The sequence below is a fragment of the Mchenga conophoros genome, linkage group LG16 (genome assembly GCF_057382185.1).
Source record: "Mchenga conophoros isolate Kocher_MC1m ecotype Shallow Benthic linkage group LG16, M_conophoros_male_GT1.1, whole genome shotgun sequence".
Classification (NCBI taxonomy): Eukaryota; Metazoa; Chordata; class Actinopteri; order Cichliformes; family Cichlidae; genus Mchenga; species Mchenga conophoros.
The window spans coordinates 37,164,036-37,182,062 of NC_140541.1; the positions used below are offsets into that span (position 1 = coordinate 37,164,036).

Consider the following 18,027-nt stretch of genomic DNA (forward strand, 5'->3'; position numbering starts at 1 on the left):
CCTGATCCAATTTCAGAGAAATGCTTTTTTGCTTGTTTTTTAAGCTGCTTAATCCTGACCTATGAATCATTGACACATGAAAAAGTCGTCTATTTCAGGGAATGAACAAGAAGAGGCAATGTAGCAAAGAACTAGTTTTAAGTCATATCTTTCGGCACGCTACGAGAGCCATCTCTCGAGCGCGGTGGAGGCTCTTTTGTGATTTGCTGCTGCATTTTAGCCACCGGTGTTGGAGATCTTGATAAAACTGATTTTGATCCAACATGCAAAACCATGTAAAGAGTGTCTGAATGCCAACAGCTTCCTTTTTTAGCACAACAATGATCCCAATACTCTGGCAGTGCTGTGAAAACAAACACAGTGGAACATGATCAGTCATGGACTGGTCTCTGCAGAGCTCGGACATCAACATCATTGAAGCAGTGTTGAATCAGAGAAAGGTACAAAAGGCAGAAACAACCAAAGAAGAGCTCTGAATGACCTCCGAGAAGCCTGGAGAACGACTCCTGAAGACTATTTAGAATTGCACAAACTCAGTTGTTGCTGTATTTCCATGTATGTTTGCAAAATATACAGAAAATGAGGGCGGCTTAATATTCGTGCACAGTACTGCATACACATGATAATAATAATAAAGGTTATCTTATCTTATCTTATCTTAAATCCCAGCTATTCTGTACAGCAGGATTAACCTTCAAATGTTTTAAACTGTTAATTTAATTTTACACATTGGCCAAATAAACTGAAATTATTGTCGTTTTATCAGCTCACAGATATTTGAGTTGAGTTTTTTCTCTTCTTTGGTTAATTTCTGTTAAATAAATAATGACACAATCTAATATTGTTGATATTAATCCGATGCTGTATGCACTTGACCTGCTGAGGACCACGTGATCATTTGTGTCCTGATATGTAAACTCTTAGAAGTGAAAGTGTGAGACCATGGAAGACCAACAGAGGGGCCTCTGGATGTCTGGAGTTTTGATCTCCTCCATACCCGCTTCACACCCCGGAGGACGGGGCTGTGGCCCCCCCACACTCCCTAGCAGATCGTTACATGGAGAAACCTTTGGAATACAAGCGCGCTGATCCACACAGGTATGCACACGGGTGTTCACTGCTCGTAGACCCAAATTACACCTTTCTTGGCTGCTACTTCGAAGCACATCTGTCCTGCGTGCTGCACAACAACATTGAATATTTAGTATTTACTGCTGTTTACACTTAGCTAGATTAATGCGATGGTGTTGTGTTTAGTATGTTGCTTTGTTTTTTTTCTGCTTGTTTTCTATTCTTCTCTCAACAGGTGATCCAGGAGATTTTTATTTTTTTTTCTCCCCCCCTTTCTCACTGTCCCTCTCCCCTTCTGTTTTTCCTTTCCTTCCTCTTTCTTTCTCCCTTTCCTATCCCTCACTCATGTCTGTCCCGTCTGTAACATCTGAAAATAAAATATAATAAATAATAAAAACAAAGATCGACCAAATGGACCAATACGGCAATGCCACGATGATCCATTTGGCAAAGTAAATCCATTGGGTATCCTTGTTGGTCTTCAGACAACAATTCTGATGGCTAAAGAACCAAATGGGACAGGCGGAAAAAAAAAAAAAAGAAGTGAAAGTGTGAGCACTTTCTTTTCCCCTGACTGTAAGTGGTAGAAAGATGACACATATGATACAACCATCTAGTTTCTTTAAACCGTGGCATGATGAAAAACAATAATCTTTTGCTTTGTAGTTAAGTTTACGCCTCTGTCCACAGCTGTGATTCAAGACAACACTTAATGAAACTTAATGTGAGGTGAAAAGGCAGCAGATTAATGTTTCTCCTCTACGTGATTACATAAAGCCACAAAATTAATAAAGTGACTGTTCACCGAGGAGGGAAGGGGTGCAAAGGTTCACTCACACACTCACACACACTCTGAGGGCATGCAGTGTGCAATAAATCACGGGCGTAAGTATGTGGGAGAGCATCCTCTTCTCACGTCCTCTCGACTCAACCACACACACACACATGCAGGAAAACAGCATGAAGAAAAACACATCGTAACCCCCCGATGCACAAACACACACACGGCATGCGCTAACACACTGCGTGCAGACACCACTGTCCCCCCACATGCATGTAATGTGTCTCTGCTCTCACACGGTGCCCTCTGAGCTCTGAGCACACAAGTTCAGATAAAAGGAAACTGAATGCAAGCTAGAAGGACCCTTTTTGTCTTTGACATCAAGGCTTTATATCTCTGTCTATCTGACAGTCTCTCTCGCCAACAGCCATCTCCGCTGGTCTCCCAGCAGGACAGAACAGCTGGGGTTCTGCTCTCTCATTTCCTTTTCTCCCTTCGTTTCTGTCTTTTTCTCCGATGTCTCTATCTCGTCTCTCGCTGATGATAAACGGCTGTAAATTCAAGGAAGATAATCCATGCTGTTGTTTCATTACAGGAGCAAATAAGCCTCTTTTTCCTTAACACTCTTTCTATTATGTTACATTAATGCTGAAAACATCATAGCGTGTTTATTACACAGAGCGGTGAGCCTTGTTCAACAGAGCCAAAGGCATTGCAATTACTTGCTTGGCTACGCATTTATAGATGTTTGCCTTGTTTTAGGTGTGTGTGTGTGTGTGTGAGCGTCTGTGTGTGTGTGTGTGTGTGTGTGTGTGTGTGTGTGTGTGTGTGTGAAAGATAAAAATCACTTTTTTCTTCCTGTCTACAATCCATTGAACAGCAGGACTCGTCAGGGGTGACAAAATATGGATGAAAGGAGTTTGTGACTTGGAACAGAACAGAAGCAGGCCACCAGGCCAGCTGGGAATTGAACCCGTGACCCAGTGGGTGTACAGCACAAAGTCGGCCTCTGTGAACTCACGCCCTTACAAAAGCATTCATACTAGAAACTGTGACCTGTTAAATGATGGAAAAATGCCTACAGGCCCCAAAGACTTAATGGGATTGTGGTAGCAGACTGTAATTACAAGTGTGTGTGTGTGTGTGTGTGTGTCAGGGTGTGTGTGTCACTGTGTAAAAGTGTAATTATGAAGTCTCACTCTGAGGAGTTGGGGGCTGGCGGGTGCTTTCTGATTTCCCAGGGTGCCCACTGAAACATTTTCAGTGGGCACATATACAATCACACACACTTTTACGTGTGTGTGGATACTTCTGCACACGTGTATGTTTGCGTGAAAGTCTAACCTGCAGCTTTTTTTGCAGCTTAACGTTTGCACAAACAGTGTTTGGCTCCGCGGAGCTGTGAGCAAGAACTTTGACACGAACTTGGTTCTGTTACTGTTTCAGTTACCAGCTTCGTTCAGGGTCATCAGGGATGCATCGCGTGCTGCAGCGCGCGCTGCAGCTTGTACCTGCGCGTGCTGCAGCTGAGCTACTGCTGTCACTGTCTTCATCAGGACTGTGAACTTATATCTTTACCACTTGCAGGGTCACGGGGCAGCTGGAGGCTATCCTGGCTGATATTGGGAAAAATATGGGATACAGCTGCCCGTCCTTCACAGGGTTAAGACACAAACCATGCACACTGCAGAATCAGTTCAGAATCATGCGGGAGATGATTCAGGAGAAAGCCAGAACACCTGGATTTAACCTGCTCGGACACAGGGAGACCTTAGAGGCCAGCCATTCTAGCTGTCAGGCGCCTCTCCTGGTAAGAAATAGCCCCATAAATATTTATAACCTGACCGGCTTGTTAAAAATTTAATATGTTTTTCTACACGTAGGCCATATTTTATGCTGCCACGTTTGTTAAAAGTCAAAGTATGTGAACTTTTGATTGTGTGGACGGGTGCCTGCCCGCACATCAGTCTCATAATAAAGTGAATTTAAGAGCAGGGACACTTCAGAATGAAACATCTCAAAGATGACACACACACGTGAGTTTGCGCACACATGCAAACAAAAATATCGCATTCCCGTAACGGCTCCCAGGTCGTGGCTCCGCAGCGAGACTCCACAGAGAGGTGTAAGGGGATACGCAGCGTCCCTGAGGTCTTAAACCAAACTAAATACACTGTTAACAGTCTCAGTCTAAAAGGCTTCAATAACAATCAGCTAATGGACTACACCTGCAGCCCAGCTCAGGTTATTAAGCCTGTGTTTGTGTGTGTGAGAGAGTCTGTCTGCATTTGTAAATGGGCTGATGTTTCCACCAAGGTAAGAAGACAAGGGAAGCTGATACTGGCAAAGAGTAGGGTGAACAGATGCTCCTCCCCCCTTTGTCTGTCTCCAACACACACACACACACACACACACACACACACACACACACACACACACACACACACACACACACACACACAAAAGCAAACAGAAATACTCTTAACAAAATAACATAAAGAGAAACTTCAAATAGTACTTTTATTTCTCAGTGAAGCTCAAAGGTGGCCGACATGAAGTGAATACCATTTTTCCTTCATTTACACACACCTGCTCCGCTGAATAACAATAGAGTTCTGGGTAGCAGATTCTGGTTTGCAGGCAAAAGGCAGCGAATCAGATCTAGCGAGTAACTACAGGAAAGGCGACTGACAAACGAGTGCGCTCACCTCACGGGAAAGTAAAGAACACGCAAGGCCACAGTCAGTCAGCCAGAGAGGGCCGGCACAGACGCGCTGAATTATTCAAATGTCTGTGCCGAGTGTGCGTCGTGTGCATGTGCATGCGTTGAGTTATAAAATAATAAAACACCCCCCATCTCCTCTCGTTCCATCAAAGAAGGCCAAACACAGGCACATGCTGGCGCACACGGAGACTTCGGGGAGGTAACCTGTCTTTGACAGCTGAATCTGAGCGCGTGTGTGTGTGTGTGTGTGTGTGTGTCTGTGTGTGTGTGGCGGAACAATGCACAAATCTCACAGACCAAACGACACACGGCACCTTCGTAATATCCCCTGTTGTCCCTTTTCTCGCTTTTTCTCCGAGCTTTTCTTTCTTCATTTGTCACAAACTCTTTTCTCCTGCTCTGCGCTGACCCGGCCCTCCCTTCTGCTTTTCCCTCACCTCCCTCTACTCTGTCGCTTTATTTTCCTTCTCTCTCCTGACATCTTTCCAGGCTGTGTTGCTGAGACCTCTGAACTATCCAGAGGGATTTGTGGTCAACACCCCTGTCTGCTATTCTCATTATTCCCCCTCTCCTGCTTCATCCATCTATCCCTGTTTCTTTTGCTCCATGATTCCCCTATGAACACTTCTTTCCCCCCGCCTGCCTCTTTCCTTCACTCACTTGTTCCCCTATGAACCTGCATTGCTCCCACCTCTCTTCCTCCTCCTGCTCGGTCTCTCCTCTCTCTATCAGCCTAACCTTTTGCTTTTTTCCTGATTTTTTTTTTCAACTTTTCTACACTTTCCTCCCATCACGATCCCTCTCTCTCCTGCTCATTCCACCCACGTCTCCATCCTCCATCCCTCTCTCTCCATCCATCCTCCCTCCCACAGATTAAAGTGGGAATAGGAGGTTTTGGTCTTGGCCGAGGTCCAGTTCTGTAATGGCCACAGACAGGTCTGCCTGCAGCAATTCTGTGGGGCTACGTAATGACACTTGTCCCACGTCAAGCTCAAATCTAGCTATATAGAGAAGTTCTCAAGCTGTTAAAGATAAAAACTGCAACTGAGACGACATAATTTCTCACGCCGAGGCCTCGTGCTGCAGAAAACTGCTGCCTTACTTGTCGTGCGCACAACGCGCCACACAGAAAGTTACAGGTACAAATCTCTTTGTGGCTAATGCAAATTCAACGACCTCTCGATTAAACCTTGGCAAATCGCTGCTTCACAATAAGAATAACAAATACATTTTCCCATCTGTCTGTCATTCCCCTTTTCCTCTGGTAGTGTCTGTAAGTACAAATAGGAACAAATTAAGTCTGGATATTACTCCATGCTTGCGCCTGAAAAGTTTCTCCAAGTTAACATGTATTCCATATGCCCCATCTGGTTCACGACAGGCCTTTAATGACATTATCAAATACATTACAGATCACACAAATCATCACGATGCTGTGTGACAGCAGCACCGCCCTTGCAGGCAGGCTCCCAGATGTTTAAAGCCACAGTGTGTGCGCATACCTGTGTGTGTATGTGTGCACAAGAAGTGTCTGATTAGTTAATATGCAAAAAGATAGAGGATGTAAATGCATCTAGTCACATGTCTGCGTGTGCTGTTTGGTGTGTTTGTGCTCCACTATATATGTTTAATTATTTCATGCATGGTGGTTTTGCAAGAACAAACTATCCATGTGGCTTCCATTATTTTTTTGTCCTGCTTTAATGCCTCTTGCCCATAAAACACTAACTCAATAATTCTTCCAAATTAACGCACACAAACCGAAGCATCGCTGCTGCCAAGCACAAAAGGCATTTGTTTAAGCGGCGCAAACGTGCCGGCGTATTTCCTGATGACTTTCTCAGAGACAGGAGGAGGAGGGAGAGCGAATGATGGAGAGCTGTGAGAGCGGAGAGAGTGTAAGGAGAGGCCGAAGGAAGATGTGAAGTGAGTGAACGAGGAGACGTGGAGGGAGCAATTGATGGATGAAGAGCTTCTGAGAGAACTAGTGAAGAGGCAAGTGAATGAAAATGTCAAGAAGGGGAGATGGATGGATAGGTGTACAGTCGGGGCACTTCTGTTTATTTCCTGGATGGCTAAAACAGCTACGACTTCTCAAAATTAATAACTTAGCCGTGTTGATTTAAGGCTTCCGCGAGACAAAAGGAAAACTGTGATCTATCGCATAAACTGATCCAGGATCTGCTTTCAATTATGAAATACAATTTCCTTGAATTATCCTGTTAATGCAGACGCAGCGTTTTACAAACTGCAGAATAAAACACACTGCCAAAAAGGTCTTGGCCACTGCTGTGGAGTGATTTATATCTTTCTAGCTTAAAACACAGACACACACAAACTCACGACAACAACCCCTGAAAGACGATAGAGAAAGTCAGCAGGGCAAGGCCAGTGCTGAGTGGCCGTCTGAGGCGTGTCAACCGAGAAAGGACAAGATGTTGACATCATCGTTTCATCATCAGATAAATGACCATCATCCACTCGGCCGTTTTGTTCTGATCTAACATAATGCTGCCACAACACATTCACAATATTTGTACGTATCTGCATAATATCCTTATTATGGCACTGAGACAGTGGTGTGTAGATGTGGATTAAAAGGGGTGCTGGACAACACTGAGCCGAAGCCTCAGATTACGGCACAGACTGGCACACCAGGGAGCCAAACAGCTAGAAAGACCCTGCCTGTGTGTGTGTGTGTGTGTGTGTGTGTGTGTGTGTGTGTGTGTGTGTGTGTGTGTGTGTGTGTGATTTATGGCAACCCCTCCTCGTCACACACACACACACACACACACACACACACACACACACACACACACACACACACACACACACACACACACACACACGTGCAACTCAATGTCTCCCTTGGTATTCAGCTCCAAACAGCTTTCCAGGGTTGTGGCTGAAACAAGCAGGATTATGCGCGGTGACACCAGCAACTAGCCTCGACACATTAATCTGTTTTGCATATTGGATGTTTTTATTGTCTCGTTGCCCGATGTCACTGTGAAACTGGGCTGTAGCTGCTGCGTGTCTGCATGGACAGTATCATGGCTCATTATTCGGTGGATTTACTTTAGCGCCACTAAAAATGAAGATCTGCAGTTGAGTTATACCTTTGTAGTTGAGAATGATGCATGCATAAAACATGCAAAAGCATTAGAAATGCGCCCCAATCCAAACTTGAAATAATGAAGCATTATATTAAAAATTAGAATAGCTAAAAAGTGCACAGTTGTGCGGCGTCCCTGTGTCTCCCAGCTCTTTGCACTAGCATGCTTGCTTCTGCAGTCCCAGGGAGACATTCACTGCTGAAAATGACACTATTTTCCAGCTTTGGTAGGAGAAAGAGTGAACTGCATTTTTGGTAAGCCATGTTGCAGGTCCTCAAAAAACCCATGCATATGTTCACCAATGATTGCAGAACACTATTAACCCTCTCGCTCCCACAGCTTCAGCCTCACCCTTCCCAGGAATATCACAAACCTGTCATCTCTTGATTTATCCAAGTTCCTAGATAAACTGCTGTGTGCTGTGAGCATTTAGGCCAGTGCCTGTAACTTATGATGGAGATATTAATCTAAAATATGATCGGTTACACTTACACATGCCTGGGAAAAATAAAATATATATATAAAGAAGTTTTCTAAAAGCTATAAACTTTTATTTTTGCCTAGATTTTTGTGGACAGTTAATGAGACCATCGACTTTGACATCATGTTTGAGCTCCTATTATTGTAGTCCAAATTTCCACAGGAAATGTAAAAGATTATTCCTTCCATTTACTGTAAAACAGATGCCGTTTATTACCACATAACACAAATGACCAAAGATATTAGCTTTTTTCCTTAAAAATAAAAGTTAACTAAGCTTAATATGTTGTAAATATAACTGAAGAAATTCCCTCATTTCCTCAATCATCCATCATCCCCATCTTTTATTGTGTGCTGTTTTATCCCACCATCACTTCTGTGGGAGTTAACATTTGCTGTAAGTCTTGTGGGATCTCCACTAAGGAATTCCACATGGTTAGACTGGAGCTCCTGTTTCCCTCTCATAGCAAAGCGCATGCATATGTGACTGCGTGCATGCATTAGCATTCATGAAGAAATAAAGGTTTACAGCACAAAGTCAGACGTGGCGTTAGACCGCAGGACAAACATGTGTGACCACGGGCAGGGGGAGAACGCCTCTGATGGAAAAACCAGCCAAAACCACTGGAATGTTCTTTTACTTTAATTGCAGTCTCAACCATTAAGACTCTTAATGCCGTCTGCTTTATTTCTACCTGGCTGGCCAGACTGCAGCGTGCACACTGATGACACATCATGCCTTAACACCTCAGAGAAAAACAGCTTGGAACCCGGCCCCAATCAGGTCAACGTTAGGCAGAGCTCAGACCAGAAACTAAAAGAAACCAGATGGGATGGGAAAGCAGAATGTGCAGTGTAAATGCAGTTGCATACAATGATGTCAGATATCACCGAGAGCCTGGAGACTCGTGCTGGTTCTGGCTCAGTCATAAAGCCTTAAATGAGGCCAACTGAATGGCAGTGGAAAGGCTGTAATTGCAGACACCAGTTAAATTTTGGGCTTGAGGTCAACTCTTGCTGCATATAATCCATCTCATATTTCCGTCCACCTCTCCCATCAAGATGCCAGCGGAGCCCGACGCCGGTTAGCAGCTCCCGCCTCGTGTGTTTGAACCTACCTTATGGTTTTTGCCGTGTCTGTAGATCATCCAGTCTTCTCCGTTCGTGCTGACCTCTAGCTTGAAGGAGGTAACAAAGTAATTCTTCTGCGTTTCCTTTGAAATGGCGCCCTGTGTGGCAATGCCGGTAAGCACCTTCAGAGTATGGAGGTCCACCTGTTTGGGGAGAGAAAGGTTTTAAACTTTTACTTAATAAGAAAATGATGACAAAGTAAAAGAAAACACAGAAATCCTCAGACTCAAATGTACTGAAGATGTAAGATTTCATTCTAAAGCTATCGTTGATCAAAGAAATGTCTGAAGACCTTTTAAGTGCAACAGCAGTTGAAGACACACAAAAATAATCCCACAAATATACACCTGGAGTTATCTGCATCCATCTCCCCCGTTCGGCACTCTCTCCTCCCCTCCTCATCTACTCCTCTCGGTTTCTTTCCACTCTGCGGCTCTCTCCTGGCAGATCAATAGTAATGACCCGGGGCTCATTTTAATTTCCTCCCATACAATAGCTATAATCACCTCCCCGTCCTGATTGTGGATGCTACGCTACGTGGCTGGCATGCTGCTCGCTGCGTTGCATTATACATGGGGAGCACTGTGTAGGATGCGAAGCTTCAAACTCCGAGATTTCAAGGTCCCTGAAGTAGACTCGAATTTATTTGCTCCATAGTGCCCAAAACAAGTAAACACAGCAGAGCGATGAAGGTATTTAAATAACAACGGAAAATAACAAGACGTTGTTATAAATTCTCTCAATATGGAAGGAGTCTAACGAAACAATAAGTGATGGTGTTTGGGAAGACACTGAACACTGCTAATGAACGGCTGCATATTTATAACAAACACTGCTGGTCTGAAAATACCTGAAGTAAAATGTATTAATATAAATCACTGAAGCTTTAGTGGAGTTACCTGCCAGGATCAGAGCACACCTGTGATTCTTTAACCCGAGTATTTCATATTTTTAAAGACACACACACAGAGGAGCAGATGAGAAAAGTTCGAGTGTAGATTACAACATTTGCTCTCCTCGACTGGAGCTGCAGAAACCTGCAGATTAATCAGAACTTGTTGTGTGTGTTTGCTGTGCAAGTGTGTGCTGTATGTCCCACTGAGGTATCGTACAAAACACCAGGGGAGGTAAAATGCTGCGTTTGTTATCTGTCAGAGAGACAGGTGTTCCAGATTACTTCCACCAAACACACACACAGGCGTGCACCGGCAGGGCCAGACAGAGATCCACCAAGACAACTAATCGATAACACGAAATCGAGGAGAGGAACAGATGAGAGGAGAAGGCGAGGTGAGTATGGGAGGAAGAGGGAGAAAAGAGAATGAAATCCAGGGGGGTTGAGGTCTAAGTGAGACTTCCCAAAGAAGGAAGGAAGGTCCCTCATCAATCACAGAGCTGTTAGAATAACAGAGCCACCAGCACTCGCATCATCAATCTGCACCACACCTCAGTGAGCCAGGCCAGAATAGAATAGAATAGAATAGAATAGAATAGAATAGAATAGAGGAGCTATCCTAAATTTATTAAAGCACGCCTGATCTGAAAACTCAGCCCTGCACTCACAAGCACTAAGCTGTAAGACTCCACAGGGTGCAAGATACAAGAAGGAGAGGCACGTTGGCATTTATGACAGCTGCTCATCAAGGCAGACACACACACACACACGCATGCATGCATGCATGCAGAGGCATTGCTCTGTGCTAGGTGTTAATGCAGAGGAACAGCTGAGAGCCTCTGTGGAACACGATGCCCCGACCACAGAGACACAAACCCAACGCAAACCGGGAGAGATCACATCGTCTGTCTGAGCGTCCGAGGAAAAACAGGAAAAACATGGAAATGAAATAATGTGTTTTATACAAATTGTTTTCTGTCAGCTACTTTTGAGAGTGGCCCTGAGGGTGTGAGGTTTCAGCTGTGAGAGGCGTTGTGCACTTCCTCTTGGCCACAATCTCTTCCTGTGTTTTTATGAGGTCTGAAGTGCTGCTTCTAATCCACGTCTGTGACTACTGTGTTTGTGACACTGGTCCAGCTAACATAAAGGAGACGTTTGTCTGTCATAGACAATATGTGCTTAATAATGTTTAATCTCTGCAGCCCGCCACTAAAGATACATAAATTTTTTCCTCTAAAAACATTTAATGCATAAATATCTGAGTTACTGACACTGCTAACAAACAAATGGATGCTAGGCTCTCATAGCAAGCCACGCTCGTATTGCACTCTGACTGTGTAGTAAATTTAGGAAACCTGGGAATAAACTGAGCCTTGCAGCTGGCAGCCTGGCAAGTCAGAAAACTGTAGGAGAAGTTAAGGTCAGCAGTTTGCAATCTGGCGTGCAGCATCTTGCAAAAAAGGTTCCAAGATAAAGATAAAATAAATAAGGAAAGTGTGAATGTCATACGTCTGAAACAGGAAGTTGTATCACTTAAAGGACTAAAATTAACACAGAAGGTATGCAGCGGTTAGTCAATCCATGCTTGAGCTGATCCTAACTAGTTAACAAATGCAACCTGTAAAGAACGTTCAATAGGCAATGCTTTAGGGGTCGTAGGTCAAACAGGTTTAACTGATAATCAATCTCGAAAGTCACTCGTCTGCTGAAACAGCCATATCAGGGTCGAGGCTCACTGTTCGGCCTGCTCTTTGATCGATAGAAGTCCTGAAAGCTTCCTTATGGGGGGATAAGGAAGCTTTCAGGACTTCTATGAGGATATGTATGTGGAAACATGTGTAAATGAGTCCAGTAAATGGCTTTAAAAACAGAGTCGCTTTAAACATACTGGTGAGTTATAAATGCTTTCTCCTTTTAAAGAACTGGAAGAAACCCCAGTAAAGATCCCATGTTTACTACTTAGTTACATTAAAGGTTAAAGCCTCTTCTACAAAACACACCTGTAGCAAAACCAATCCCCCCTAAAGGTATTTGTCCCTTTGCAAAGCACAACGCTAAATCTGCGTGCTGGCTTTGTGAGGCTATCCCTACGTGACAACCAAAAAGGTAATCTGTTGTTTACAAAAGGTGTCTGGCTGAAAAGCAGCCCTCTGACCCGCCTGAGTCTTCCCCGTCTTAGGGGGTGAGTCGGCCTCGCCTTCCCTTCCCATCTCACCCAGACAGCCTCATAACTCAAGCTCAGGGATGGCACAAAGTTGGCACAGAGCTGGAACACAGGAAACAATGCCTTACCCGGGCATCGAGCTGCTAAACCTTGATAGCGCCACACCTCCCACTCGCTCTCTCTCTCTCACTTGCTCTCCCACATACGCTGACAAATATATCTGCGGTAGAGTTATTATGTGTGATATGTCAACACGAGGAAAAATATGGTGTTAAGATGGGAGCGCAGTCTGTTTTTAGTTTAGGCAGAGTAAACTTCTGCATTTAAGGATTAGGGTCTGGAAATAAAACAATGAAACGTCCGTGAAATAATCTTTCCAGAGGTCGAGGTGTTCGAGGAGCGGCTTTTTGAACCGTGAGAGGTTTCTGGATGGACACACTCATACCTGTATGTACTCCTTGTTGCTGTCGTCCGAGGGCGTCCACGCGTTATCGTTGTAATTGAGTCGGGCCTGTCGCGGCAGCCAGCGTTCGTCGGCGAAGGTCGACGACGCCGCGATCTGGTCGTCGGTGATCTTTCCTGACTCCATGCCGAACGCGTTACTGCAGTGGAAGGCTGTAAGAGGAGGGGGGAGCAGATCTTGACAAATATCCGTGTTTCGTTTGCGTTATTTTGAGAGAAAACACGCTACAAACTCCGGCTTACTCTCGCTGACTTCCTTGTGCGTCATGTTATAGCGAGCCGAGAAGCCATCTTTAGCCACGGCCATGTCCGTGTGGAAGGACAGAGAGAGGATCCCAGTGGATGACTGGATCTCGGGAGGCACCCTGGTCCCACAGTATCGACCGATCAGAGGGCCCACTGTCAATCAAACAGCAGTTAGTCATCATTTATTTGTTTGTGTGTTACTGAACCTCGCACTCGTCCAGCGGTCGAGATTATAATCTTATGTTTTTCATCTTTTAACCTCACGCTTCTTTATTTGTATCCTTCATGACTTGCACTGATTTTCCTGCATCTGCTCATCACTCCACCCCCTCATGTCCTCACCTCCCTCCTTTCATCCATCTGGACACGGTTTGAGAAAGTGCACTAATATATACAAATACACACATACTGTACATCTGTGTGTGTGTGTGTGTGTGTGTGTGTGTGTGTGTGTGTGTGTGTGTGTGTGTGTGTGTGTGTGTGTGTGTGTGTGCAGATCTAAGTGATTCCTCTACTGTCTTCTTCTCTAATACCACAACTTGTATATGTCAACATAAACAGATGAGTGTGATTTAAAGCCCAAGGGTCTGTGTGTGTGTGTGTGAGTGTTACACAAATAGTTGACTCATCCTGCTACTCCTTCTTCTTTTACACACACACATATACACATGAGAAGGTTTGTGGAGGAGGAGAGAAAATAGCCGGCGATCGATCAGTGCTATTGATTTTCTCCCCTTCCCTTTTGGAATGGGTGGATATTTGAAATAGAGAGAAAAGGAAAGCAGGAAAAGAAGACGAGAAGACGAGAGGAGGCAAACACTGAATATTTTTAAAGATTATACATATTTGCCGTTCCATTTTTGGCTTCCCATTTTGGATGGATGGGTTTAGATTTTAGGAGATAAAAACGAACTCAACAGAAATGACTCGTGCATATGTGTACACAGAGGAAAATCTGAAAACAACCGTTTGGTGTCTCTGCCGCTAATCGAGTGAGCGCTGTTTTATTATCAGGCTCTCGTTCCCTTTACATTTTGAATAAATCGATTTTTAGGTCAGCTGGCTGTCTCGCAGCGTCTCCTCCCTCTTCCCACTCCTTTCACCTTTTGCTGTTAAAAAAAACAGACTCTTTCCGCTTGCCTTTTCACTCTTCCTGTCGAGGATTTTTTTATTCCTGAAACTAAAAGTCCTTCACCTCTGACTCTCACCCAGTAAATTTCCTTCCCTTTCCAACCCTCTTCATCTCACTGTATTTCCCGTTGCCTCCCTCCATCACTCAAAGCAGAAGTCTTCTCTTCTCTCTGACCCCTGAAGAAAGGGATTTTTTTAGTATCCCTTCAAGCTGCTTCCTCCGTAATGTGCATCGTGTCTCTGTTTTTCCATTGTGCCTAAGGCGAAATTCATGTTTACAGAAAGGAAAGCGCTGTGTTATTCCAGTCAGTCTTTGCTTGATGTTTTTAATGGTTTTATAATACTTGTTTAATATCCTCTGTGTCTATACTCTGACAGTTTTTAAAGCAAAGTTTTAAAAGTTAAAATAAAATTGGCAAAGTTTTCCAAATATTTAAATGCTTCTTTCTGGACGTCTTTCCAGCCCAGCTTTGTTCTCCCACTCCTCCTGTCGAAGGTAGACCAGAGGTCATTCCTTTGCTCCAGCGTTCCCAGCAGTCGATGACTTCTCTTTCTCCTTCTGTTTCTTTCTACCTCTTCCATTGCTTGAAACTCAGTCCAAGGGTTGCGCGCCTCAGAGTTGGAGTCCTTCTAAACTTCCAGTTCTTGTAGCAGTTAGACCAGAAATATCCCACCCTCCACTGTTCCTCCTCTCACTCCCTTTCTTTTCTCCCTTTGCTCAACAGTTGCAATTTTTTTCCCTTGAAAAGTTGCATTGTTTCTCCACAGTGGGTGCCAGCATCCTGCCTGTAAGCTTAGCTTTCATCTACCAACGCATAGCTTCTAAAATAGCTGCTACTCCACCTCGGTCAATAATGATGTAGGCAGGGCAGAGCACATATATTACTCACTTTGCTCTCTGCACTGACTCATGACAAGGCTGAGAAATAGTTTGACATCTCCATCAGCATCATCGCAGCAGCCGTGACAATAACGCAGTGATCACACGATCCGACAGATCCGAAGCATAAATGTCGTACCTCCCGGGAGCCCGTCCCAAACTTCCAGCCAGTCGTACTTGCAGTCTCCATCTCCACCTGGCAGGGGATCGTTCTCCAGGTCAAAGGTGAGGAAGGTGAGGGTGACATCCATTCTGGGCGGGACAATGATGATGAAGGCGCACTCGAGGTTGTGGGGGTATTTGTCGGGAAATCCCGGGGACTCGACGAGGCCCGAGGGACTGGTAAAGTTACGGGAACAGTCTGAACCTGGGATGAAGACAGAGAAACAAAACGTTGTGTACATTAATCAAAACTTCATGTTAATAGCGGTTAAATGTTGATTTAAATCATTAACTGGAAAAATCTTGGAACAAGATTTGTTTAGAGAACGCTCATTACACTTCAAACTAATGACATTACTCCGGGCAGGCACCCAGAGGTGCTGTTTTTAGAGGCGAGCACTTTAAACTCAAATCAGTTTCTCTGTTTCATAACTCCCAGCTCTGCTATCTCAGTTTTATTTAGATACTAAAACATCCACTTCACATAATATATGTCTATGATTGGGGCTACAGAGTGTCAATGAGTGTGCTTAAGTAGCTCGAGTTCACATAAAGGCCGATCTCATGGACAGACACAGGCTGATGGTTTCACAGAGGACAAAGCTGTAAGATAACAGACGGCTAATTTCTTTGTTTGTTTTTCCAGCTCAAAAAAACAAACACAAAAAGTCAACTCATATTAAATATTGCCTTTCTAAGGTGGTAAATCCCCAACTTTTCCACGTTGTGCAAGACCACAAAAAAAGCACTAATATTCTGCACCGAATGCCAAGTTTCAGTATGCAGAAAGAAAAGGATCGGCCCACGTTTTAAGTGCACTTAAGCCAGACTTTCTATTGCTGACAATTCCTGGGAAAAAGCACAGAGAGTTTCAAACCCGCTGCAATCTTTAAGAAAAATTAGCAACACTGGAGATGTTACGAGACAAACAGAATAAGAGGAGTGAGAGAGACAGACGGTCTGCTGACGGTGTCATGGACGGGTGGTCCAGCAGTTAAGAGGAGCTTTAGACATCATAATACATGCACACAGTCACGCACACATAAACATGCTGTGACAGGGCGGTGTTACCCTCTCTATTAATGCACGCACACAGTGTGCTTGCACCAACTGGACCATTATTCCAGGCCACCCAGCCATAAGACCAAACACTGTCTAAGCCTCTTAGGGTAACTCATGTCTCTCATGAGTTAATGAAGAGAAGTTAGCAGACACTAAAACACTGTGAGCTCTGTGGCACTGTAAAAATGAACCTAAACTACGTGTGTTTGCAACAACCTGTACAATAGACACGTTTCAGCTGAATTCTTTAGTGCTAACAGCTTGTGTTTTATGCTTTTCACAGCAACCCAACGGGTTTTTGGAGCTTTAAGTCTGTTTCATTCTGACTTACATGCATAACTAAACAGATGGCGTGCACTCAAAAAAAATTCACCCTAAATAAACATGAAGCAACATTTTTGAGTAAAATCCAAAATATATAAGTATATAAAATCAAAGGTTTATGTGATTAAATGCTTAATCTTTAAGGAAAATGTGTTTGGTATAAACTGAATGTATATTTTATCTGCTCAAATGACATTAAAGGTGACATTTTACTTTGTACTTGTGTTACAAAATTACATGGAAGCTGCAAAAATGTTTCTAAATGTATCAAAGTACTGTGGATAAACAGACCCGCTGTAATGGATCACTGCAGCTAATAGTGAGCGTAAGTCAGCGTGTAAAGGAAATTTGAATGACTAAAGACGAGTAGACATTTTAACCAAATGTTTCTGCTGATCATAGTCGACACTCGGCCCTGATGACACGCACACGAACACTTCAGACACCACAGATGCTTAGTTGTTCTTACAGCATCGTCCACATGGTCACAACGATCGCTCATCGTAGCTTTCTATATTTGCGAATGAACAAAATACAACACATGTCTCTGTCTCCTCCCTGCTTTTTTTCAGTCTGTGGAATTTCACTCAGCAAATGCATAAATCTGCCGGGACATGTGACTGATTTATGCCAGCTCCGATAAACCAAAGCATCGTCTGTGGACTTTTCTCACATTCTGCTTTGTTTACCGAATGTCTCCTTTATTTCTGGCATCATTAATTTTCCACAACGTCATCTATCTTTAGTTTGATAAAGATGGCCTGCATGCATATATCCCAGTTCTTCCTCTTCCTCCCTGGTCTATTTTTCTTGTTATTGTGACCTTTTCCCTCGTGCGGTGACCTCAGATGCGAGCAAACACACGCTCACCCAGAGACAAACACTGTCGCTCGTTGCGTCTGGCCCCCCTGCAGAGTCCATCACTGAATAGCGCGAGCCCGTGTGACTATTAGTGCGAGTGCCCGCGCATGTGTAGAGTAAACGCCTGACCAGTTTTCTGCCCGCAGTGATTTTTTCCCCTTTCATTACTTCACGTTAGTGGACTCTGCAAAAACACTTGTGCCCTCCTTTCTCCCATCTTCCTCCAGTCTGTCCCGTCTCGCTCTCTACCTCCACCTTCTCCGATTTCCTTTTGTGTTCACCTTCCTTCCCATCTGTTTGAAGCGGGTAGGTGTGAAAGAAACACGTGTTTAACTTGTAAGGGTTGGGGAACTGCGGTTAGCGTGCCGTGTGTGTGTCTGCATGAGGGTGTGTGTGTGTTGCTGGGTAGATTTGTTGATGGTGCTTAAGGCTCGCAAGGCACTGAGAGATAGGACCAACTTTCTCAGTGTGTGTTTTAAAATTATAAGCTTGTGAGTGCATGTAAACACTTTTATCTAAAATGTGAACATAAAATA

General features: G+C 44.1%; 1 protein-coding gene across 3 annotated transcripts in view; it reads right to left on the reverse strand.

The window, feature by feature from the left end:
* Positions 1–18,027, reverse strand: part of LOC146557276 (neuropilin-2-like) — a 96,128-nt gene that overhangs the window by 46,832 nt on the left and 31,269 nt on the right. For all 3 annotated transcript variants that reach the window (XM_085248440.1, XM_085248441.1, XM_085248439.1), the window contains exons 4-7: positions 15,222–15,449; positions 13,069–13,224; positions 12,809–12,978; positions 9,292–9,447 (exon numbers count right to left, since the gene is read on the reverse strand). In XM_085248440.1, coding sequence (XP_085104566.1) covers positions 9,292–9,447; positions 12,809–12,978; positions 13,069–13,224; positions 15,222–15,449 — 710 coding nt within the window. The remainder of the gene's footprint in view (positions 1–9,291; positions 9,448–12,808; positions 12,979–13,068; positions 13,225–15,221; positions 15,450–18,027) is intronic.